The sequence below is a fragment of the Rattus rattus genome, chromosome 4 (assembly GCF_011064425.1).
Source record: "Rattus rattus isolate New Zealand chromosome 4, Rrattus_CSIRO_v1, whole genome shotgun sequence".
Classification (NCBI taxonomy): Eukaryota; Metazoa; Chordata; class Mammalia; order Rodentia; family Muridae; genus Rattus; species Rattus rattus.
This window is the reverse complement of record NC_046157.1, coordinates 140,028,557-140,052,801: the sequence shown is the minus strand read 5'-3', so window position 1 is coordinate 140,052,801 and position 24,245 is coordinate 140,028,557. Positions and strand designations below refer to the sequence as shown.

Sequence of the window (24,245 nt, the reverse complement as noted above, 5' to 3'; positions counted from 1 at the left end):
TGGCAGACAGAAATTTTATGGTTCTGTGAATGACATTACAAAAACTTATCACAAAACCATTATAAACACTCTGTCAAGTAAATAACCTTTCAACAAACAACCCGGATCCAAATAACTGCTCTTTGAAAACCCAGAAGTCACAGAAGACTTCTACAGATGAGAAAAAACTCATAACTTACATAAGAAACACGTCACAGCCATGCTTTACTTCTTTTAGTGCATCCTAACTTCATCGTTATAGAACCAAATCCATCCATGAAAAAGAGCGAACTGGATTGCACTTAGTCTACATCATAAATCCTAAAATTTTAGTCTACAATGTAATCCAAAGAACATTCACTGAGATTGAGTTTAATGATTCGAAAATTGTACTATTACAAATGCAAGGCTTTGCCTTGTCTCCAGGATGTTTTTATTAGTTGCTTAAGCTGTACTTTTAAGATTCATAGCATATTTATATCTAGGAGTCTAGCATGAACTAAATGTAATCCAACCTCTGGAGATCATGAAACATAGCAAAAGCACTTATCCTTCAAAACCTGCATTTCCATAGTGAGATAACTTTCAAGGCAATTACTATTGAGTTGGTTCACTCAGTCAGGAATCAAACCTTTACAGCTAATAAGTAACTTATATTTTTTTTTCTTTTTTTCGGAGCTGGGGACCGAACCCAGGGCCTTGCGCTTGCTAGGCAAGTGCTCTACCGCTGAGCTAAATCCCCAACCCCAGTAACTTATATTTCAAATGATTCTGGACGTTTCCTGAAAGAAAATTACAATCTAGCCCTTTAAATACTACCCAGTCCTAATACCTTCAAACTTGAATCTGATAATCCAGATAAGAACCACTGTTCCTCCTATAAAATGAATATTAAAATCTGACTTCCTACCCCTTATATTGCTTCAAATTTTTGTTATGCTCTATATTCTAGAATGCATGCAAACATTCCATATTGTCTTTGGAAAATATTCTCTCCAGCTTTACTCCCAAACATTAAATTTACTTTTAACTGTAATTTTAATTTTGATAAATCCTATTCTCTTACATACAGAGTATAAGGTGCACATTCACCTATTTAAAAAACAAAAACAAACAACCAAAAAAAAAAAAAAAACAAAACCCTACCAAAAGTACTTGAAAGCGCCAAAGCTTATTTCCACATATATGACGTAACTATTTCATGAAGTTGGCCCAAGCTAATAAAGAAAAGTAACTAACCAAATGGAGCTTTGTTTTGTTTTGTTTTGTTTTTTTGTTTTTGTCTTTACATTTAGTTAGCATGTGGCGGGGTGATCAGAGGACAATTAGTGGAAGTGGGCGGTTCTCTCCTTCCACTACTTATGTTGCAGGGATCCAGCCCAGTCAGACTGGCAAACACCAATACTAAATGAGCCATCTCACTGGGCCAAGTTGGGCTTTTAAACATTGCTAAAAATGTAAGAGAATTCAATTTTTCTAACTTGTTCATATAAAAGCAAAGATGCAATGTAAAACACTAAGGAGCATGAGTTCATAGCGGCTGAATTTTTATCTCACAGAACTATGAGAACGGGGCTGAAGGGACGGCTCACGCATTAATAGTACATATCGACCCCAACACCCAGTAGGTCAGCCAGTCACCTGTACCTCTATCCCCAGGAGACCCCACACCCTCTTCAGCTTACCAGACACTGCACTCACACAAACCCACACACTCAGATAGTCGCACCATTTTTTTAAAAAATGTTTTAAAGTAACAAAGAAATAGGAATTAATGAAAGCCCAAATGCAAAATATAGCGTATTTCCAGATTTCTTTATGTGCTTCTTTTAGAGGAATTCTCTGTCACAGAAAACTCTGCAGTACTTTGGCACGGGCTGAATATAGCTAGCTCAACACTCTGTAGTCTATGATGTTTATAAGAGCTTCTTCCACTTTGAAAACTATGCCTAAAAAGGAACTCTCTTTGAAGACTAAAGGAATTTAATTAAAGATAAAGCCACTTGGGTGGCCACATAACAGATCAAACAGCTCATACTTGAAGCAGAATTATTACTATTCTGCTGTAAGTGCATGACTCATAAGAATGTAAATGAAGTTTTCCCTATGTACATCAATTTGAATGCAGAAATTTACATTTAAAAGTGCATTATCACACATTTGCTCATGCTATTCATTTGGGGAATTTAACGTCACACAGCTCAACACTGATTAAAGATCTACTACCAAGTACGGTTTTCAGTTTTGTTTTTTTAAACTTCTAAAGACATACCTAAGAATTCTGGGTCTTATAGAGCTTAAAAGAGAACTTGAAACATTGCAAAATTCATGAATGATCTACAATATTAACAAATTTTAAATGTTACAAATAGCTGAACTTTTGTATCAATATAGAAATGAGTGGTTTTGAAGAAATAAAAATAACATTTAGTATGCAAATTTTCCTTTGTGGCCAAGTAAAATCCCAACATGAAAGAGAAACTAAAAGATAAGTTACAGGGTAGGTAGTGTTGACTACATTGACTTCCAAGCTGACCCAGGTCAAATAGGAACATTCTGTCTTCAAAAGAAAAAGAATCCATTATGAATTATCCTCAAGTTTCATTATACATTGTCAACTGGCAAGTATGGTATCATTTTTACTAACATGTTTGCGTTTTTATCTTTCATGACTAGGCAAGAAAAAAAATCTGTGAAATGTTCATTTAGTGCAACATTTCAGAGAAAATGGAGAAAAATTTAGAAAATTATATAGCTTTTCTCTTTCTAAGATACTGCATAAAGTATGAAAGATAATATTCTAGTTATTTTGTATGAGTTTTCTATTATAGTACTGTAATGAAGTAAAGGTTTTAAGAACAGATAGAACACACACACATTAGTTATAAACTGGTTGCTAATTTCCCACTGTCATTTGCACTACAAAGCGGCATCATTCTTTGCTGTAACAGTTTGATAAACTCTGCCAACACCAACCTTAAAGACAGTCCTAAACCTAAAGGAAGCAACTTTCTACTCCTTCAACTGACACCTAATATAGTAAAGACAGTCATAAAGGTAAAGGAACAAGACATGTCTAAACCCAAGAAAGACATCATGAAAGCAAGAATGGCTTGCTGCATGTAGCGTTTCTAAGATAAAGGAACGCCATAGGCAGTAACAAGTGGGCTGTTAAGAACAGTCAGGGACAATTCACAGAACTGTAAACACCATCCCCTTCTTATTTGTCTAAAACAGAGTCTACAAGATAAATTACAATGACCAGGATTTGAAATGTTCACAGTAGCTCCTTGGAAGAGTGATAAGTGAGTAAAGAGGACCCAAGTGGATAAGCGACGATACAAGCAAAAAAAGTAGATGGGACATTTTGGGTGTGCCATGCTAAGACAATGGGAAGTTACTTACTGGAACATTTAATAGAAAACTATTAAGACCAGTGAGGCCTGAAGGAACAAGTACTCAAACAGCTCAATCAGTTACTACATTAACAACTATGTACCCCTAAAAAAAAAAAAAAAAAAAAAAAAAAAAAAAGACAAGACAGATAAGACAATTTCCTAACTGCTCATCGTTTTTAAAAAAAAAAAAAAAAAAAGAAAGTTAAAATATTAGCACCCAATTGGCAAGTCTGTATTGTACATCCACTATGAAGCCATTTTCTCTCAAGTACCTAACAGTAAGTTAGGAAATGCACTAAGATACCACATACATGCCCACGGAGAAGTGGTAGTGGGGAAGCAGAATGCGAATTAAAACAAGATTTTCCCCATCAAGCCAAACCTGGGTGATAAACACGGATATGATAGGAGATACATTCATACCTCTATGAGTATGATAACACATGCTCAAAATTGAGGTGTCATAAGAGCATAAAAACTTTTAAAAGCGGCTCAGAATCAGTAACTCCTCTCCTACAAATCTAAGGGGGAAGGGGAGTATACTATTTCAAAGATTTATGTAATAACTTACACAAAATATTAGAAAAACCCAAACATCTACCAATAGGAAAAACTTAAAATATACTTAAACGATGAAACGTTAGTTATTAAAACAGTTATCATTTTCAAAGAATATTAATGTTTTTTAATAATATTTAATGTTTCTGCTTTTAAATTAACTGAAAACGTCTGACCTCCGGTTTTAGGTTAAATTACACATAGATGATAGAAAAAGAGAAATACAAAGCTTTCCAGGCAATTTTATAATAACGTGTAAGAAAAGTAGCAGCTGTTATTTGGAAAGATACCTATTACCAAGATCTTGTAAAAGTGTGCTATTACTGGCCAAGATTACAAGTTTCACCTTTAAGAAAATTATTCTAGAAAGGTTGAGAAATGGGGGGAGTAACAATTTCTGTAGATCAAAACTATAAAGAAGTGATGGCAGACCTTGACAGTGAGTGATCTTTAAAAACGTGAAGAGAAACTTAATCATAAAGTTAGGCACTGGCTCCTATGTCAGTTCTAAAGGGTCCTGGACTACACAGCAAGTCCAGAGGCCAACCTGGTTAAATGGCCAGAAACTAAACAAAAAGTGCAACAGATCTGACGAAAATCAAATATATCTTATTTCACGGCTTATTCTTAAAATTCCGAAAATATGCTGGCTTTGTTTAAAACTGAAGTTTTGTTATACCACCACATTACGTGGTGATTTTCGCTCACTAACACAAAGCACGTGATCTTCATTACGCTTTTTTAAGGCAGGGACTGTATTACGAAATGGTTTTCCAGAGGAAACAGATGTATCAGCAAGGCTGTGACTTGCCCAAGGAAACAGCTAGTTAACTTTCTGGAAACCGCAGAAATCAACCACCGGCATTATTAAACAATCTGCGTTCCACACCTGCGCTTTTTTTCTTCCTCCACTGTCGAATTATTTTTAGAGCTACTTCTACCCTCAAATCCTGCCTGTTTTGCTAGCTGTGCTCAGTAACAGTTTCGGGAAAGTTATGTTACTAACTTGCCCGGTCCAATCAGGATCTAAAAACCTTTCTACAGACACAAAGTTAAACTATTAAAGGCGGTGACCGCCAATCTTTTTTAGTCTCTCCAGCAGTTAGTGCGTCCAAGTTGGAGGGAATCAAAGCCAGAAGGCGACTCCCACAACTCCAATCTCCCGGGAACCCGCGAAGGGAACACCAGGGACAGGGAACCGCGACCGCGCCTTCTGCGGGTGCACCGAGGACGCCCGCGCAGCGCTTGCCCCTTGCAAGGTCCAGCCCAACAACTCCTTCCCCGATTCCAGACCACACAACACCGTCGTCCTGCATTTATTTCTTCCTACCAAACACTACTTTTCTTTTGCAAAGCCAGTCCTCTCCTCTCTTGGGCACGAGCTGCAACATGAACCTGTTACCTTTCAGTAAACCACAACAACCCCTTCCCCACCCCAAACAATTCTAAAGGTCAAACCCATAACGGCCCAAAATAAGAAGAAATAAATGTCGCCGCTAGCCAGTCAAGCTCCGAGTTATGGAAAGCTCCCCACCGAGCTCCCCACACCCGCCGGAGAGGCGCGGCAGCTCCAGGATTGGGGGCGGGGGAGGCAGGGGGCGTGCCCAAGAAAAACCACGTGTTCCGACTTCTGCGCACGCGCCGGCCAAAACAAAAGGGAGGCCTACCAAGCCCCGCCCCTCCCCACGTGACTCGCGTCCAGGCCCGCCCCCTGCCCCGCCCTCCCCTCCCCGCCGTATCTGCCAAGGCTGTTAGGTTTAGCCGTTTAAATTTGGCTGCGGTCCGACCCTGCCCCAAAGCACGGTCCTGTGCCGGGGCCCGCAGTCCAACGGCCAGCAGGATTCGGGGTGCAAAGGGGACTGCCCGGCGGACGCCGAGCCCGCGAGTCCACCCGGCGGTCTTCTCCGCTCTTCCCGCCCCGCGCCGCCGCCGTGCCCCGCCGAGGAGACCCACCCCCCTCAGCCCGCCGCAGCGACGCCGGCCACTCGCCTGCTGGGGCGCCCTGGCTGCCCTCCGCCGCCGCACCTTCGGTCCGGCCGTGGTGGGGGCCGCCGAGGCGATCTCTAGCTGTCCGCCCGCCTCCCCCCACCCGGGGCGCCGCCGACTCGTCTCCAGAGCGCGCCCCGCTCCCGCCCCGGCTGACGCCGCCGCCGCGGTTTAACAGTCCGCCCGCTGCCCGCAGCTCTGGGCGCTCGGGGGACGGAACCCTAGGGCGGAGGGAGGGGAGTGGGGGAGGGCGGGGCCCGGCGCCGGCCAATGGCAGCGGGGGAGGGGCGCGCCATGCAAATGAGACGGGCGGCGGGGAAACCCCGGCGGGGGCGGGGCCCGCGGAAGCGGCTGGGAGCGTTCTGAAAGCGGCCTGAGCGCGATGGCCGAACTCTGCTGGCTCCGAGTGCGTTCCGCCCCGCCGCTGCCCCGCGCTCTCTCCACCCCGGTGCCAGCCCGCAAAAGTCACTCCGCCGGCCGTGCTGCGGGGCGCTGCGGTTTCTCTAAGTCTGTGACAGAAAAATAAGACCCGGAAACTCCGGGCTCGCAGGGCCGTCCGGGCCAGGTCGAGGGCTGCTAACCCTCGACCCTCCAAGCTTTTGCTTGTATTGGTTCCAGAAGCTCGGATCCCAAGTCACACACCCTGTCGGACCTCTGCAGGACCTTAAAAATAGGTGGCAGACCTGCCTTGGATACATTTGAGTTAGTTTAGGATTAAGGAGCGCTGCAGTTAACTCTCGTCTGCGGTAGCGCAGACCAGCGGGATTTTATATAGAAACAGTTGACTAGAGACAAAAACATCTCTGCGAGTCTTGCACCTGGCCCAGCTCGCAGCTCACCACCCTTAAGCGCACGCGGGCATTTCCCCAGGCTAGAACTTGATGCTTAAGAAAAAAAAAAAAAGATAACCTAAATATAGCTCCTTAGATAATAGATTAGACGCTTTGCTAAGCAGATTTTCACTAGAATGCTTTAGGAAGTGGCAAGGCACTAGAAATTTTAGATCGATATATCATTTCTACCTTATGTATTTGGAAGGGCTTACAGTGTAGGGCTATAGCAGACGTGTATAGAATTGAAGTCATAAAGAAGCAATACTTAAGACATTACCAGAATTGAAAGTCAACTGCTCTTTCTTTTTCTAGTACATGAATACATAGCTGAAATAACTTTTATGAACTTGCCTTCAGTGGGAAAAAGTTATAAAAATTACTCAGAACCATAATTGCTCAATAGGGGTCAAGGATGGCATTCCAGAAAATAGATTTGCCTTGATTCAATTAAAAATCATGGACTAACAATGAGTTGGAGGAAAAAAAATTAGACATCTACTGGGTATTTGTCATATTCAAAGGGATGAGTAAAACACTTAAAAAATGTAGTAGGGTCTGGAGTGATGGTACAAACCTTTAATCCCAGGCAGGGGTGGACTAGCCTAGTCTACATGGTTAGTTCGAGGATAGCCAGAGCGACATACTGAGACCCCTGTCTAAAACCAAAAACAAAATAGCCATTTGAGAAGTCAAAAATGATCCAGCAGTTCTAAGATCCTGTATTCACCTGGGCATTCAGTTTAAAGGCTTCACACACACACACACACACACACACACACACACACACACACACACACACACATACACACACACACAAAGGAGGAAAGCACCAATAACTCAGAAAACAGTACCCTTAAGTGGAGGTGATATGCACCCACTATTGGAGTAGAAAACAACACTGTCTCCTACATTGTTAAATCATAGACAAGAGAGGACCTTTGCCTAGCATGCATGAGGGAAGCCTGGGAGGCCCTGCATTCTTTCTATATCTAGCATAGTAATGAGTGATGAGGAATTCAAATTTAAAGCTGAGGTAATTATAGAGCCTAAAGGTTACTTTGTTCCTGTGCAGTAATTGTTTATTACCAAAGCAAAATTCAAATGTGTAAGTTAGCCAAATGTGTACTAAAAAACATATCTGTGATATTCATACTCATAAACGAGATAAAGCATCAGAGTGCCTGTATTTGCAAAGTATAGTAAGCTTTGCAAAATACATAGAAATCCACAACAAGCTTTTAATTATGCTATCTGATTTGTTCACCAAACAGGGTAGGAAATAGGTCGTTTTACAACACTCGGGATAATTCTTGGGTCTTGTAGCTAGCCTCAGTCTGCCAGACTGTGTAGACCTTACATAGATATTCCAAGCTATAAAACCATCATATATGTAACAGTTTCCTCTTCCTTTAATATTCAATTTCATGATACTTCAAAAGTAATAAGAAGAGAATGTTTAATGCGATGGCCTGGAAATGGATTTTAAAAAAAAAAAAAAAAAAAAAAAAAAGCACAAAGAAGAAATCTCTGATTTCTGTAGCCTGCAGTTTGTATTTATGAAATGGCACTGCACAGAGGATATTTTAGCTCAATTACTCACTAAGCACATTGTTCCTTAACACTGAACACTATTCTAAAGCATGTTTTCTGCTCCATGTAATATTAAGTGTGCCACTTTTCCAGAGACCTTGGAATACCTTAAGTTCTAAAAATTGATATTCTAAGTCATTTGTCAAATATTTTCCCATTTTACTTAGCAAAATCCTGAAAGAATTCGTGTACTCTTAAAAATCAAGTATCTATTATTTTAAAGGTACATTAAAAGAAATCTGGTTTCTAAGAAAAAAATAGATTATTGGTTAATAAAAGGGGGCAGAGAGGGCAGAGAGAGACAGAGACAGAGAGACAGAGGCAGAGAGAGGTAAAAATCCAGCAACATCAAGGAGAAGAGAAGGGCACAGTTCTTGCTGACATAATTATGGCCTGACCGGAAGCCCGCGAAAGCACCCAGGTAAGCAGTATTGCCACGATTTCATGAGATAAAGCCGGCACTGGCATCCACTCAGTCACTTCTTCCACTCAGGAAACACTGCTGCAGCACTTAAGATCCAGCTGACACCATGATAAATGCTAGAGATAGAGATCAACGCAGGCTTCAAGCAACTCTCGGCCAAGAGTGGATTACAAACACAGCCTTTGGTGTCACCCTTCCTTCTCCGCTCCCCATTTCTTCCCAGCACTTCAGCATCCAGCATAACACAGATTTTATTTTCCTCTCCCTGGCCTAGAATATAAATAAGGCCCATGAGTTCAGGCCATTTTGCTCAATGCTGAATCCAAGCACAATCCCCAGAGCTTAGGACATGGCTCAGAACAAAGGTTGAATGGAAGAACATTTAATTCTTACATTCTGCACTTCTCTATTCATTTCCTGGGGGTTTTGTTTTGCCTTTTTATAAATTAAGCTCAGTGGCATTCAAGGATGGAATACTGACTGTATTTAAACACAGTCTTGACGGGATCCAAAGCCAGTCTTCTTGCTCAACTCAGAAAGCATCTGGAAGTTTATACTGTTCTGTATATTTCTGTACCAGAAATGACAGTCTTCCACTGTCCCCGTGTACATCTGTATATTCATGATTAAATCAGAAGGTGTAGGACCTAGGGCAGTGCAGTTAACAGTAGAAGGAAATAGTAAGTTTTAACTAACCTCTAACTATAGACCAAAGGATTGGGGATCTGCAACAAACGACATGAAATGCTGCCGAGTACAAGGAAGGCAAAACCAGCCTGCAAAAGCAGGAAAATAAAAAATGGCGCCTTTTGATTATTAACTACATCACCTTTATAACAGACTCTAAACTGGAAGCAACCCTAAGGTGTACTATCTGTAAAAGGATAAACAACTGTGGCATGTCCACATACTCTATTATGGACGCTACTGTGAAATAACCATAAGTTCGCTGTGAAGATTTGTTCGTACTTTTGATCTTATGCCCCCTCCAACCAGATCCTTGGAGTCTATTTTTTTAATTTAAATGAGGTTACAAAATAATTGGTTCCATTACAACATTTTCAGCCATGGGTGAATCTTAAACAGAATACTGAATGAAAGAAACCAGACACAAAAGAGAGTAAATATTGCATGATCCCATTTATGTAAGGCTCTAGGAAAACACGTCTGACTTGTGGTGACAGAAAGCAGATCGACAGTTGCTGAGCAGAGCTGAGGAGAACCAACTGGGGTCAGTAAGACTGGGTATGGGAAATATCAATCATGTTAGAAATCAAGTGAGTGCAAAATTCATCCAGTTGAATATGGCAACACATTAATAAATTGTCCTTCAGTAGACAGGGACTCCTTGATGAAGGCAGGCATGAAGGGGTTTCTGGCCCATATAAATTGAAAGCCACTCTGTATTAGGAAATGATAGATTGTGTACATCAGAAATCCCGACAAGATAATGGATGCAGCTAAGTGGTAGAGCACGTGCTTGGTGTGTACCAACCCTGTGTGCAGTGCTTAGAATCAAAACCAACGGTTTAAAACCAAGAGTCTTCTTGCTTGATGGGTAGCAGTACTGGGGATTAAACCAAGAACGCCAAGCATTCTAGGTAAGTGTTCTGCTACTTGAGCTCCCTCTCACCCCCTTTCCTCTCATCCCCTTTTCTTTCAGTGTTGTCTTTTTTAAAGATTTATTTATTAGATATAAGTACACTGTAGCTGTCTTCAGACACACCAGAAGAGAGCATCAGATCCCATTACAGATGGTTGTGAGCCACCATGTGGTTGCTGGGATTTGAACTCAGGACCCCTGGAAGAGCAGTCAGTGTGCTTAACCATTGAGTCATCTTTCCAGCCCTCAGTGTTGTTTTATTATTGTATTTTATTTGAGATGGGCTCTAAGTTTCCCAGGATGGTCTTGAACTCACAGTGTCCCCCAGGCAGACTAAGTTAAGCTGCACAAACATCTTTGAATCTGCTCTCTTTCTTCCTCCCCTTCTCAAGGTTTGGGAGCCCACCCTTCATGATTTAAGCTAAATTTGTTCTGGGCTTTGGTTCTGGCAAGAGGTAATATCCTATGTAAATATGCTACTGTAAAATGGAAATAACTTACCTTGCAACATGGTTAACTAAATTTGCAGTGGGTTTAGCTTAAAGGGAAATACTTAGGAAAGAGTATAATTTTTTTTGAATAATAATACAGTTTCCAGAGGGATTCCATGAAATAAAAGGGGAAAAAAAAGCTGATAGCATCTTCTGGCTGGAAAGCATGCACTGAGGAGATAGGGTGGATTGGGGAATGAGATGCAGCCCCAGTGCAGGGACTCCAGGATGTAGGGGGATGCTGTCATGCCACACAGAACAGGGATATCATTAGTGAGTCATGACAATATCCCTCAGAACTACCCGACATCTGGTATTTATTCTTAAATAAATATACAATTTACATATAGAATATACAATTGGTTCAGCTGATAACTGTCAACGATTGATGATGCATGCGGTCCATTAAACACTGCCCTGTACTTCTTAATGTGTCTGACATGTTCCATAATGGATAAGAAAACAGGAACAATTTTGCAAGGGCTTCCCCATCCCCTTTAACTGTTTTAAGACAGGCCTTTATGTCTTCCAGGCTGGCCTTGAACTAGCTATGCGCCCAGCCTAGCCCTTAACTCCTGTCCTTCCTACCCACAGCTTCCAAGTAGGCTGAGCCTTAAAACTGCTATTATTGATTCAAGAATAAACTACCTATACATTAAAAATGACTACAGTTAACTCAAGTCCATTCTAATTTCCAAAATTCAGCCAGGTATGATAGTGTATGCCTTTAATCACAGGACCTGAGAGGCAGAGGCACACATGTTTGTGAGTTTGAGTGTTCTACATAGCCAGTTACAGGACAGCCAAGTCTATACAGGAAAAAAAAAATACACCTTTAAATAAATTCCAAAACTCCTATGCTCTTAATAATTCTAAAATGAATCATTACCATTAGAAGTTGCTACAACACACATTATCTTCAAAAGGAATAAAAGAATCAAGATTGTATTGTGCCTCTTACTTATAAATTATAACTCAAGATGTAGCATCTGTGTACATACAACTTGTACATAGCCCTTCAAAAAACAACTTGGCATTTTATAAGAACTGTATTTAACTGTCAGGAATGATGGCAAACACATGTAATCCCAGCGCACAGGAGGCCGAGGGAGGATTGTGGCCTCGATGCCTGCATGGGCAGCACAGCTGTCTATTGTGATCTCATAACAACTGCATCAAAGTAGGGATTAAAAACATCTGGGCCAGGTGTGGTAGGATATGTCTATAATCCTAGCCCTCTGCAGGCTGAGACAGGAGGACCACAAGTTCAAAGTCTGCTTGGGTTACACAGTAAGACTGTTTACAAACAAACGGATAAACAAAAACCCTAAGGAGCTACCAGCAATTAATGGCAGCTGGAGGAGGAGTCATTTTCCTTTAGGGATATAGCGGCTGCTCAGGTTGCCCATGCTCTGATGGATGGCCCTGCACCCATGCTATGCAGATAGCTCTAATTGGACCCAGTGGTAATGAAGAAGGTAAGTGGTGGAGGAGGGGCAGTATTTGGGAGAAGGGACATCTGGATTAGACACAAAGATACATTGTATACCAATTGAAAAAGTCAAGAGTAGATACTAAATATTCAGAGAGAGAGTAAAAGGGAGCCAACTTAATCAGCTCACAGCACCTGAGGGATCCGTGTCAACTTTTCGACTTTTTTCTTCTTTTAAAGACCAGGTCTCACACCAGTCCAGTTAACTGAAACTTGCTATGTAAACCAGGCTGGCTCTGCCTCCCTCGGTGCTCAGACTACAGGCCTGCCCCACCACACCCAGCTACACAACTTTTAAGACTACGTCTCTCTAGGACAACGGCTGAGCAAGGATGGTAGCCAGGGTGATTGGGTTATTTCTGTCCAGTTCCAGAACACCTTAATAGGCAGTCAACTCTATAGCTTCCTTTTGGAAGCCAGGCAAGATTTGTTCAGTACACTTCCTGGTTACAGGCTGTGTTCACCCTGCTCGGTACGAATCTCTCTCTCTTCCAAGCATCACCCTTGCTGCTTCTCAGTAGCTCTCTTGCAGGCCTGTATGAAGCTCAATAGATCCACAGAGCAACCAAAAATGCTATGGAAATTCTTGTCTAGCACTTGATCAATACAAAGAGAGTGGAAACAATTAGAAAAGCAGTTTTAATTACCAATAAAATAACAAATCACTGGTTGATGTTAAGGCATTCCGTAAAAGGATATTTTATGCACGTGTCACAATATGTGAATTCCTTGATCATCTCCAGGATCACTGGAAGAAACAACATGTGTGTCTCATGAGCTGCTACAGGAAGACGTGTGTTGCCTTGCTTGTTAAGTTATCTGGGAAAAAATATTGTGCCCAAATCTAACTAATCCTCTACATCTTTCAGTTTACAGAAACTAGGGAAGTTGGAAGAATCAATAGAAACCATTTTCAAAGATTAATGAGGAAAATCAATAATGGTAGGTGGTCTGCAAAATAAATGAATAAATTTTGTTTCCTAACAAATCAACTTTATAAAGGAGTGAAAAAAAATGAAGCCTAACTCATTTTGTTATCAATATTGTCCTGTTAAAACAACAACAAAAAATGTAACAGACATACTGAAAAGAAGGTACTGTACAAAAATTACAAAACCAAGAAAAAAAATCACTTCCCTTGTGAACTGGCACAACAATTCTCAAGTTATCAAAGAATATGTAAAAAGAATAAACCTGTATAGCCTAGTACAGTCAAACTCAAGAACATAAGGATGGCTCAATACTTAGAATTCAGTGCACCCCAGAAGTATAGTTCGTGCCCCCAAACCCACGCTGACATTCTGCTGTCAATCCAACAATATGGTGAGATGAAACCAGGACATGCTGGGCTGCTGTTCTTATAAAGGGCTTGAGAGGTCCGGTTAGTTTGTTAGTTCACTCTTATACCTTCTGCTATATGAGAATGCAGTGTTAATCCCCATCTGAGGTCATGGTGTTCAAGGTACCATTTGAAAGCAAAGACCAGACATGGATATCTTAATCTTGGACCTCCCAGCCAACAGTGTCAACTATGAGAATTTAACTTCTACGACCCCACACCTTGTTCCTGTTCACTGTTGTCGGGAGAAGTCCTATCATTTAAAAAAAAAAAATGGTGATGGAGGAATCAAGAGCTGGAAGATAATACAAATTAGAAAAAGAAGAGCAACTATTGGTTCCTCGATAACACTGTTTTTAGTAAAAATAAAAGTCGGTGAGCCACCAGGGTAAGTGCGGGAACTGGTTCTGACCAATTTTTATTTTTACCACAACATAACATTATATAGGAAATTCAAAGAAATTACAAAGTAACTCCTAAGACTTAAGTTCAACAAGCTATAGGATACAAGATAGACAATTCTGTTGGTAATAACTATAAACCAGAATTAAACAGCAATGCAATTTGCCATTGCTCCAAGGAGTTTACCATGCAAGCATAACTGAACAAGTACGTGACACTAAAGTCCAAAGGCAGCTGACCAAAGAAGGTCTGAATGAACACACCCCTTATTCATGTCCTGGAAGATCCCAGCAGATGACACTTCCCTTCACCCTGATGTGGAGACCTAACTCAGCCCAAACAAAAGCACCACGAGACTATGTGTACAGATATAGATAAAATCATTTAAAAATGAATATGGAGTTTAAAAAGAGTTAAGAGGAGTCAAAGCCTAAGAGGAGTCAAAGCGATTTTGAAAAAGAACAAAGCTAGGGAAATTCCACCATCTAATTTTAAAACTTTCTAAAAGCTACTAAACTCAGGATAGCAGCGAAGGAACTGCAGTCATAGATCAATGCAACAGGACAGGGCCCAGAAACAGACCCAGATAAACACGGTCTCCTGGTTTCTAACCAAGGCACAAAAAGCAGTTTGTGATTAAAGGTGCTCTTTCAACAGCTAACACTAGAACACTTAGACGCAGTGTTCTAAAGATAAAGCTCATACCTTATATAAAGTCATGACATGAGCATTGATCGAAATGAATAAAACAAAATATATAATTCTAAGGAAAAAAATGTAACGGCCTAGGTCTTCAGTAAAGAATTCGTTGACAAGATAGCAAATATAGACAGCATGAAAGGAAAAGAATGATCAGAATTCAAACATTAAGAACTTCAATGCGAATAAATGAGACAGCTAGCAGCAAGTCACACATCTGATAGAGGTTCATCTCCAGGGAACAGCCTGAGCCCATGCTCGGAAACCCTGCCTGTTCCCACACGAGCCACATACGCCAGGCTTGAGCGGCAGCTGGATCAGCACAAAGTCCTGTGATTCCCCGGGAATTGAACAAGGGAGGCTTGTGAGGTGCGACTGGGCGAGTTCTCCAGGGCTTGCCTCTGTACCAAGGAGACCATTGAAACAGTTTCTCGTTGTCCCATTAGTGCTTGTAGGATAGGAGGCTTCCCTACACAAGTGCTTAGCTCAACAGGGAATGTTCTTCAGCCACCCGGTCATCTGGTCCCATGTGGTTCAGTTCACTCTGCATTCTGGACACTTGAAAGCTGGTGCTTTTAGCTTTTACACCGGCAACCATCTGAATCCAAAAATACCCACAAAACAAAAAATGGGCAGACTTGAGACAACTCATCAAAAGAAACAGGTGGAAGGTAAGCATAAGAAAATCTGTTCTGAGCTTGAAGGGGCTCGAGACCCCTTATGAACAACAATGCCAAGCAACCGGAGCTTCCAGGGACTAAGCCACTACCCAAAGACTATACATGGACTGACCCTGGGCTCCAACCTCATAGGTAGCAATGAATAGCCTAGTAAGGGCACCAGTGGAAGGGGAAGCCCTTGGTCCTGCCAAGACTGAACCCCCAGTGAACAGGATTGTTGGAGGAAGGGCGGTAATGGGGGAAGATGAGGAGGGGAACACCAATAGAGAAGGGGGGGGAGGGTTAGGGATGTTGGCCCGAAACCAGGAAAGGGAATAACAATCAAAATGGTAATAAGAAATACCCAAATTAATAAAGATGGAGGAAAAAAGCTTTAAAAAATGAAAAAAAAAAAAAAGAAAAAGAAAAAAATCTGTTCTGACATTAGTAGGACATTAAGGAAATGCTAAATTAAAACCATGAGACATCAAGGGTTTGGCAAGATGGTTCAGTGATTAGCAACACCTGTTTCTCTTGCAGAGAAACCAGGTTTGGTTCCTGGTACCCAAATGGCAGCTGCAAACCACACCGTCTGTAACTCCAGTTCTAGGAAACTGAATACTCTCTTCTGGTCTCCATGCCTACCAGGCACATATATGGTAGACAGACATATACGCAGACAAAACACCCACGTACATAATATAAAAATTAATAAAAAATTTCAATGAGACATCAGTATATGCCTTTTCTAACAGCTAATATAAAAAGGTTATTATTAAAAGCAATTGGAACTTTTTTGTTGTTGTTGTTTGTTTGTTTGTTTGTTTGTTTTTTCCGGAGCTGGGGATCGAACCCAGGGCCTTGCGCTTCCTAGGCAAGCGCTCTACCACTGAGTTAAATCCCCAACCCCACAATTGGAACTCTTATGTGGATAGTTGGAAGGTAAATGGTACAGCTATCTAGAAAAACAGTTTGTAGTGTTCTTTAAAGCTAAACATACACGTAATTCAGCAAATCCCTGCTGGGAATTTAACCACAGCAAGAAGCTAGATTTAACTTTAACCTAAACCAAGATCTCCTCGCAAAGGGGAATGAATAATACATAAACTGTGGTAACCCACATGGAGATATGGCTTGGCACCAGAGAGGGAAAAGCTATTGATTCATGCAAAATGGATGAATCTTAAACTCGGTTTTCTAAGACAAAAAAAGACAATCTTAAAAGGTTGCATGCTGTATAATTCCCACTTATATGACTGTCTCAAAATGACAGAACTGCAGTGACAAAGAGCAGATCAGTGGGTGCCAGGGTTTAAAGGGGTGGGTAGCTATGACTATAAAGACCACTCGGACATTTAGGGGGATGTGAATCTGTTCTGTACCCTGGTTGGAGTTACAGCTGCATGAACCTGCAAGAAATGAAACCATAAATCTTTATATGCTAAAATTCTGGGGCTGCAAAGGGCAACTTTAAAGTATATACACCAAAAAAGAAAAGGATGTGTGTGTGTGTGTGTGTACACATATACATATTGAGATAAGGGGAGAAATTAGATAAGGCCTAATACAACTCTAATACAAGAACTTTAAGGGCCAATACATCCATATGGAATCTTTGTTTTTCTTGGTGTGTGTATGTGTGCGCACGTGTGTGCACATGCCTGGGTGTGTTACATGCATGGATGTGCCAGTACAGACCAGAGAACATGTTGAATCCCCTGAAGCTGGAGTACAGGCGGTTGTGAACCGTATGACTTGGATGCCGGGAATGTAACTCTAGTCTCTAGAGAGCAATACGTGTTCTTAACCACCAAGCCATTTCTTCAGTTCCCAAATAGAACTTGGAGGTCTTGCTTGGATCCTAATTTAAACAACCAAACCAAAAAGGTATTTTTTTGGTATAATCAGGGGAAATTTATATGACCCAAGGATCATATTTTAAGTTTCTGCAGAATGGTAATGGAATTCTGGCTAGACGCAGAAACAAAATGTTTTCATCTGTTACATATGAAATACATACGTATTCTGGAGCATGTGTATGTATGACATAACATTAAATGTAGGACTTGCCTCGAAAGATGTTGAGGGGAAAATGTCTGTGACAACCAGCTATACTGTGCTCCACGTTTAGTTTATTTGTAGCTCTCCATAATTCTGTCTTGAAAGCAACAGCTTTAAAAAGAATAGTATTTTTCAGCATTTGTTATAAAGCAGTACACAGGCCCGCAGTTGGTTTCAACCTCAATGTCAGATCTTTCCAATGACTCCAAATAAATAAACACTGGGTGTGCCAAAAATAACACTGACATGGAAAAAAAAAATCTAGAAATCCTACACTTTCAGCAATAAACTCCTCAGATTACTAGGTTAGTAAAGATTTGCAGTTAGATTTTAAAATTGCGAGTCAAAGCAGTTTCCAATGGCACCGTCCGGAAATAAGGGGAAAAGGAATTTTAAAGCAGTAATTTTGATCCTAAAAATCTTAGCGTCAAAGCAATTTCAAGCCTTTAAATTCTCATTAGTATTTACATAGTGATGCTTTCTTCTGCCTGCCCAGCTCGCTCTTTTGAGCACTGTTACTATTTATCATTTCTCCAACACTCCACTGCATGAGATTCGCATGATAAATTCTCTCCCCGGGGAGCTCTACCCGAGGCCACCCAAACAAAGCACAAAGAATAGCTGATGCAAAGCTGCAGAGCACATTCTCAGTTCTTCTTAAAATTAGGTTCTAAATTCTAAATGCTAAATGAAACATAACCATTCAAAGCCCAGGTCTGTCAACCTCTACACTCAAGACTTAAATAGACCGAAGGGGAAAGCAGAGCTCTAGCAAATCCTTTTAAAGTTCCTGTTGGTCTGAGGGAGGTGCAAACTGCAAATGTAATATTTAATAAGAATTTACTCTAGGGACTGCAAAGATGGCTCAGTGGCTGAGTGTTTGCTGTTCTGGAGGAGAGCCTGAGTTCAGTTCCAGCACCTGTCTTGGGCAACTCAGAGGAGCTAGCCTTTGAGTTAGCTCCAGGGGATCTAATACTCTATTCTGGTCTCTGTTGGCACCCGCAGGGACATGAACATATTCACAGGCATATAGACATAGTTAGAAATACATTATTTTTTAAAATGAGTTTGAGCCTGGCATACTGGCACAGGCCTTCAATCCCCGCATGAAGGGGAGGGGAGGCAGAGGCAGGCGGGTGGCTATGAGTTCTAGGCCAACCTGATCCACATAGCTTTTCTAGAGCAGCCAAGGCTACACAAGGCAAGCTTTCTCAAAGGATAAATAACAGTTCTGAACCCTTTTTATGCTGATAAATGTAATTAAAAGGAGTTAATCCAGCCAGCCACTATGTCAAGCTCTAGAACCCAAAGTGGTACGTTATGAGGAAAGGAATATCAAAAAGGTCCCATCTCCCGTCTGCTATACACATTTGTAGGAAAACAGAAATGTTTAACATTTTGAAGTTAAGCAAGAATGCATTTTCATTTTAAAATTTTACCCCTATGGGCCAGAAAAATCAAACTACTGGAATGTCCATTAATAAACTATTGATTTTATTTTTCATAAAAATTACTGAAGTCTTAGATATGATTTCCCCCTACTCTTATTTTAAATGTTTGTTTCTCTGTTTAGATGGAATTTTCAACTCTATATACTGGTTTGTAATCAAGCTATTCCAAGCTTGCTTTCCAACATTTTTATCAGCTTAGTTTACAGAAGATGCACAGTATTTATTAAACATAAATACGGCACACTGGTGAAAAAATAAAAGCCTTGGCTTCGATATCTAATTTAAAGATGACAGACTACTGAGTTCTATTCAAATTGAGCTGGAATGGGATCTGCTGAAAGTCCACGTGTCTTCCTGAGAACCTATGCGGTCCCCACCAGAACACGTTCTCCTTCTTCAGTGCCTTACACGTGCTACACATTTTGTTTTAAGTTGTACTTTATTTTTAATTGATACACAATTGCCTATATGGGCATTAATACAGTACAGTTTTTTTTAAAGGGTTTTATTCATTAATTAAAAACATGGGGTTGTTGGTAACATGGTAGAAACCAATGTTCTGGGGGAATATGGGGCAAAAAGTAGCTGAAATGGCCTTATATAAGTTACAATTATTTTTCCTTTCCAAAGTCTTATAAGTATTTTTAATGTTATAAGATTATAAAATTATTCCTGCCCTATTAAGAATGAAAACAATTTATGCTCTTCAGGATTTGAAAGACAAGTAAGACATTAAAAGGCTCCCCAGTTAGAAAATTAATATTCACCGTAGATGCATAAAAAAGGTCACACCTTTCATGGCGTAACTTTAGACTCTTCACTCAAAAACTTCTCTTTCCCTGTGTCAATCTTTATAATTCTTTTATTTCTTTCTCTGTAACAATCATACATAAAACCAGCTTTACTATCCCCCCCGCTTCCAGGTTCCACTTTATCTCAAGTATATTTGAATCCGGATTAGCTGTATGTAGTAGGATTTCAGGACATAGGCAGATGTCTAGCTGTCACTGACGATCTGTCTTGCGATCAGCTCTTTCATGATTTCGTTGGTACCACCGTAGATCGGCTGAACTCGAGCATCCACGTAGGCTCTAGATAAATTAGGAGATGGTTTAAGTCACATAACAATGGTAGAAATTTCAAATCCTTTCTTTGCAGATAACTGTTATTTAAAGAACTCTAAATAGGAGACTCTTATTAATAACAGATTTTCGTGTACAGCATTCATGCTAGGTTGATACATTAGAAGCCGCTGAGACAGTACAATTCAAACCCACACGCACTGACATAGCTTTGTAAAGCTGACCATATATAACAAGCGGCAACTGAAAACGTCTGCATTCAGGAATGCATGGAGCGTCTTAGTGTATTCTCTTTTAGTCTCCCCAGAAAATTGAAATCCACTGACCTTAGAGGGGAAGAATAATAAATTACTTATTTCCAGACATTCCTTTTTATTTCATCACTACCAACACTACCTAATGTTTTAAAAAGTTACTCCCCACCCCCCAAAAAAAGTTAACAAGTAGCTCATTCTGGGGGAAATGATTAATAACCACTCTGGCCTCGGCTAGGATTCAAATCCTCCGGGGCTGAGCCCTCAGTGACACACAGACATTAACACTTAGCCAGGGCTTCACTCTTCTGTCTTCTGGAGCTGGGAGAGAAGTCTGACTAACACAGGAACTGAGCTCAGGGTCTTGATAGGGGAGAGCTCCCCTACTGGGCGTGCCCAGCCCAAGGACTCGCTTTGACAGCTATGGGAGTAGCCACGCAACCATGTATCCGTTTTCACCCTTTCCTTTTTCCCTTTACCTCTCTAGAACCCAGAGGGTAAATATGACTGCTCTGTAAGTTAAAAAAGAAAAAACAGAGAGAGGTTGATGCAGTTGCTAATTAATGATCACCATTTGCTGGTGACATAACAGATAACCACCAGGCTGGAACAAGAATGTAGGTGTCTCGCCTCTTTGGCAAGCAAACTTTTATTAGGTCACAATACTCTCATTGTCCCAGTCCTGGGCAGCCAGTTATAGAGCTCCAGACTCTTCATGGAAGGAAACTCTACAGGCCTTTCTCAAATATAAAAGTGGGGCTTAATTACTTAATTTCTAAGATAAAATGTGTTAGTTTCCCAGAATATGACTACCTTTGAGCGTACATGTCTCCATATTAATCAGGGTACCGTGCAGATAAGTGGGCCCTCACTGAATATTTAACTATTCGATGAGCTGCATCATATAGGGGATGAGGACTCTCAGTAATTTTTGAAATATATAAACCCTACTCCCAGGCCCAGGAAGATTTTGCTCCTCTGTACTCGCACCTTTTGAGGACTTTCCTGGCATTCCAGCCTACCGGGACAATCCCAATGCTTCAGACATTTTTGAGCTGGGCTGGGCATTTATTTTTCACATTAAAGGAGTTCTACCAGGGTATGTAATGACAGACCAGCAGAGCTTTCATAAGTTACTAATTAAATTTACTCTACCAACATTAACAGAGGAAAGCAGCAGGGAAATATTTAACTGCAGTGACGTTCTCTGTCTCGGCCTCTCCGCCTAGAATGGCTGAGAGATCTCCAGGGGTCTAAAGCTAAAACTAACGAATACAACTAAGATCAGCTCACATGCCAAGAGTTAACGATCTAAAAGTGTAATGCCGTTTCAAACCCTCTAAAGCTCCAGACTGAATCGATTCTCTATCGCTTCCCTCCCCTGTCCCATCCCCACACTAATGACGTAGCTAAATCTGGAGCGGGTAAAAGAATCAAAAGTTGGATGATTTCTTTAAATCAAAGTCTGTACACTATAGCCACATCCTGTCTAAGAGTAACTGGCTTTTGTGATAGCAGGATTTCCTATATCTTTGGGGACAGAAAGAGCTGTCTAGATAAAGGTTCACATACTCTTTGAACTGGCAACCCAGCCAAAAAAGGCAATTATAACTTAAAAGAGTTCAAGTCTCCTGAGCTGGAAGCAGAATAATTATCAATCCACAAGTTTCCTTGCTACTGATTTAAAAGCAAGGGACTCTGAGAAAACAAACACCCCTGTTTATGCTACACTCTAACCTGATCCCCAGGGTAGTGGCCCCTGCTCCAGTCAGCCTGCCTTCCTTAGAACATAAACTAAGCCCTGCATGCCTACATTCTCAGCAGCAGTTGTTACAAGAGCTTACACACACAGAGATATAAACATCCATTATCATTACGCTTCCAAAGCCCTCTTATAAGATGGATGAGTACTTCAAAAAAAAAAATATGTGCAGGAAAAATTCCACTGACGGTAACCTTTGAGCTAGCATAATTCAAAACTCAAATCTGTACTTCAGGACTACACAGGCTTTTAAAAGGAAGTCTGCTTGTGAGCAAGTGAGGGCTGCAGGAGGGAGCTCTGGAAGTCTAAGTCAAATGAGTTATTTGAAAAAAAAATCAATTTCACGCTTACATTCTCTCAAAAGGAGAAAAACCCTTGATTGACGTTGAGTTTTATGAAACTGTAAATTATAGACACCCAGTGGGTAAAGCTCTCATGTTGTGTGGTACATATAGTGTTAGCAGGTTGTACCCACACAGGAGCTTCTGGTCTTAATGAGACGGCAGGAAAGAAAAAAAACAAACAAACAAAAAAAACCAGCTCATGTTCCTCAAAAAGGATCAGGAGTGCACGGAATGGCCCTAGCGAGGCTTGTTGGCATGAGGAATTCAAACGTGTCGGGCTAACAGTGTTTATGTCCTTGACACTTTTTCTAAGTACACAAAGCACCCAGGTAACAGGCAAGTCTTTGGAAGCATTCCTCCTCGCACATTATAAGTGTTTGTCGAAAACTTCCTTCGGCAATTTTCATGAGCTGAATGTACTGTTAAGTAAGAGGAATAGATTTTCTAAGGTTATAAGAAACACGTGAGGTGGACGCAAGAGTCTGAGAAGGGACGATGAAGAAGGGAGACGTATGAAGACACTCCAGCTGTAGCGGCCACTGTTTGATCTGAGGATGTCTAACTCCATAAAAGGAAGCATCATAAAAATTCCATTCAGAAAAAAAAAAAACCCTTATTTTTCAAGCAAAATAAATAATTAAAGCGTGATATGTTAACTCTTCTACTATGCAAGTGGATCACTCAGTATTGCTATCTCTGTTTCTTTTGAGAAGCGAGGGATAGTGGTCAGTGGCAAATGCTTGCCTAACATGTGCACAGCCATAAATTCAATTCCGACGATGGCCAGTTCTGATTATCAACTTGACAACATCTGCAAACATCCGAGGCACAAGCTTCCAGGTGTAATAACAGAGTTACCTAGAGTAGCTTAGCCTGGGGGCACGCCTGTAAGATTCTAGTGTGGGTTAACTGAGGTAGGAGACTCACTCCAAAGTTAGATGGCACTGTTCCTCAGGCTTGGGTCCTGGGCTGCATAAAAAGGCAGCTGCATCCTTCATGCTCTGCTTCGGAACTGCAGGGCTAACCTACAAGCTCCTGCAGCCAGAACATCCCCACCGTGATGGGCTTGACCCTCCAACAGCCAAAGGAAACCCGCTTCTCACTTCAGTCGCTTTTGTCACACAGTACAAACAAAGTAATGCAGTGTGTGTGTGTGTGTGTGTGTGTGTGTGTGTGTGTGTGTGTGTGTGCGTGTGTGTGTGTGTGTGTGTGGGGGGGGTTATGAAAAAATTAAGGAATTAATTTTTAAAAATGGTTTTTTTCAAGCAAAACATATTTAACAGTATGTTGAACTCTCTATTTTCTTTAAAAATAAAATCATGAGAAGCTTATAAAATAAAGTCGCTTCTATTTGCATAATATATTAATTGAAAATTCAGATTTTTTAGATCTACTTTGCTTGTAGATCTGACATATAAATTACAGTAAAGAAATTTCCCTTTCTCCATATATCCTGAAGAAAAGCATCAACGTAAGGAGATGGAAGAGGAGAAAGAAAGGCTTGTGGATTTGGGTGGGTGAGGAGGTGGGGAGGACCTAGGAAGAGTCAGGACAGAGAAAACCATAATCAGAGCATAGTGTATGAAAAAAATCCATTTTTAATTTAAAAAAATCACATAAAATATAATTAAGAAAGGAAGGAGGAAGAAAGAAACAAAGAAAGAGAAAGACAGAAAGACAGACAGACTGATCAAGCATCACAGGCTGGATATGGTGGCGCACGCACACACACACATCATTAACCCCTGTATTGAAGCAGAGGCAGGTAGATCTTTGTGAGTCTTAGGCAGCCTGGTCAGACAGGGTTATATAGTAAAACCCCAAACTCAAGTGACAGC

The 24,245-nt window shown here is 40.9% G+C and overlaps 2 protein-coding genes across 12 annotated transcripts in view; both read right to left on the bottom strand.

The window, feature by feature from the left end:
• The window catches only part of Kansl1l (KAT8 regulatory NSL complex subunit 1 like), a 105,755-nt gene extending 99,662 nt beyond the window's left edge, over nt 1–6,093 (bottom strand). For 5 of the 11 annotated variants that reach the window (XM_032901270.1, XM_032901271.1, XM_032901274.1 and 2 more), the window contains exon 1: nt 5,925–6,092. The gene's annotated coding sequence lies outside the window, so the exon portion shown is untranslated. Of the gene's footprint in view, nt 1–5,924 lie in introns of all 11 variants that reach the window. The other 6 variants (XM_032901265.1, XM_032901269.1, XM_032901272.1 and 3 more) reach the window with 2 other exon arrangements.
• A 13,706-nt stretch (nt 6,094–19,799) lies between these two features.
• Acadl (acyl-CoA dehydrogenase long chain) overlaps nt 19,800–24,245 on the bottom strand; it is a 37,758-nt gene continuing 33,312 nt past the window's right edge. Inside the window, exon 11 of the mRNA XM_032901264.1 lies at nt 19,800–20,056. Coding sequence (XP_032757155.1) covers nt 19,963–20,056 — 94 coding nt within the window. The 3' untranslated portion in view covers nt 19,800–19,962. The remainder of the gene's footprint in view (nt 20,057–24,245) is intronic.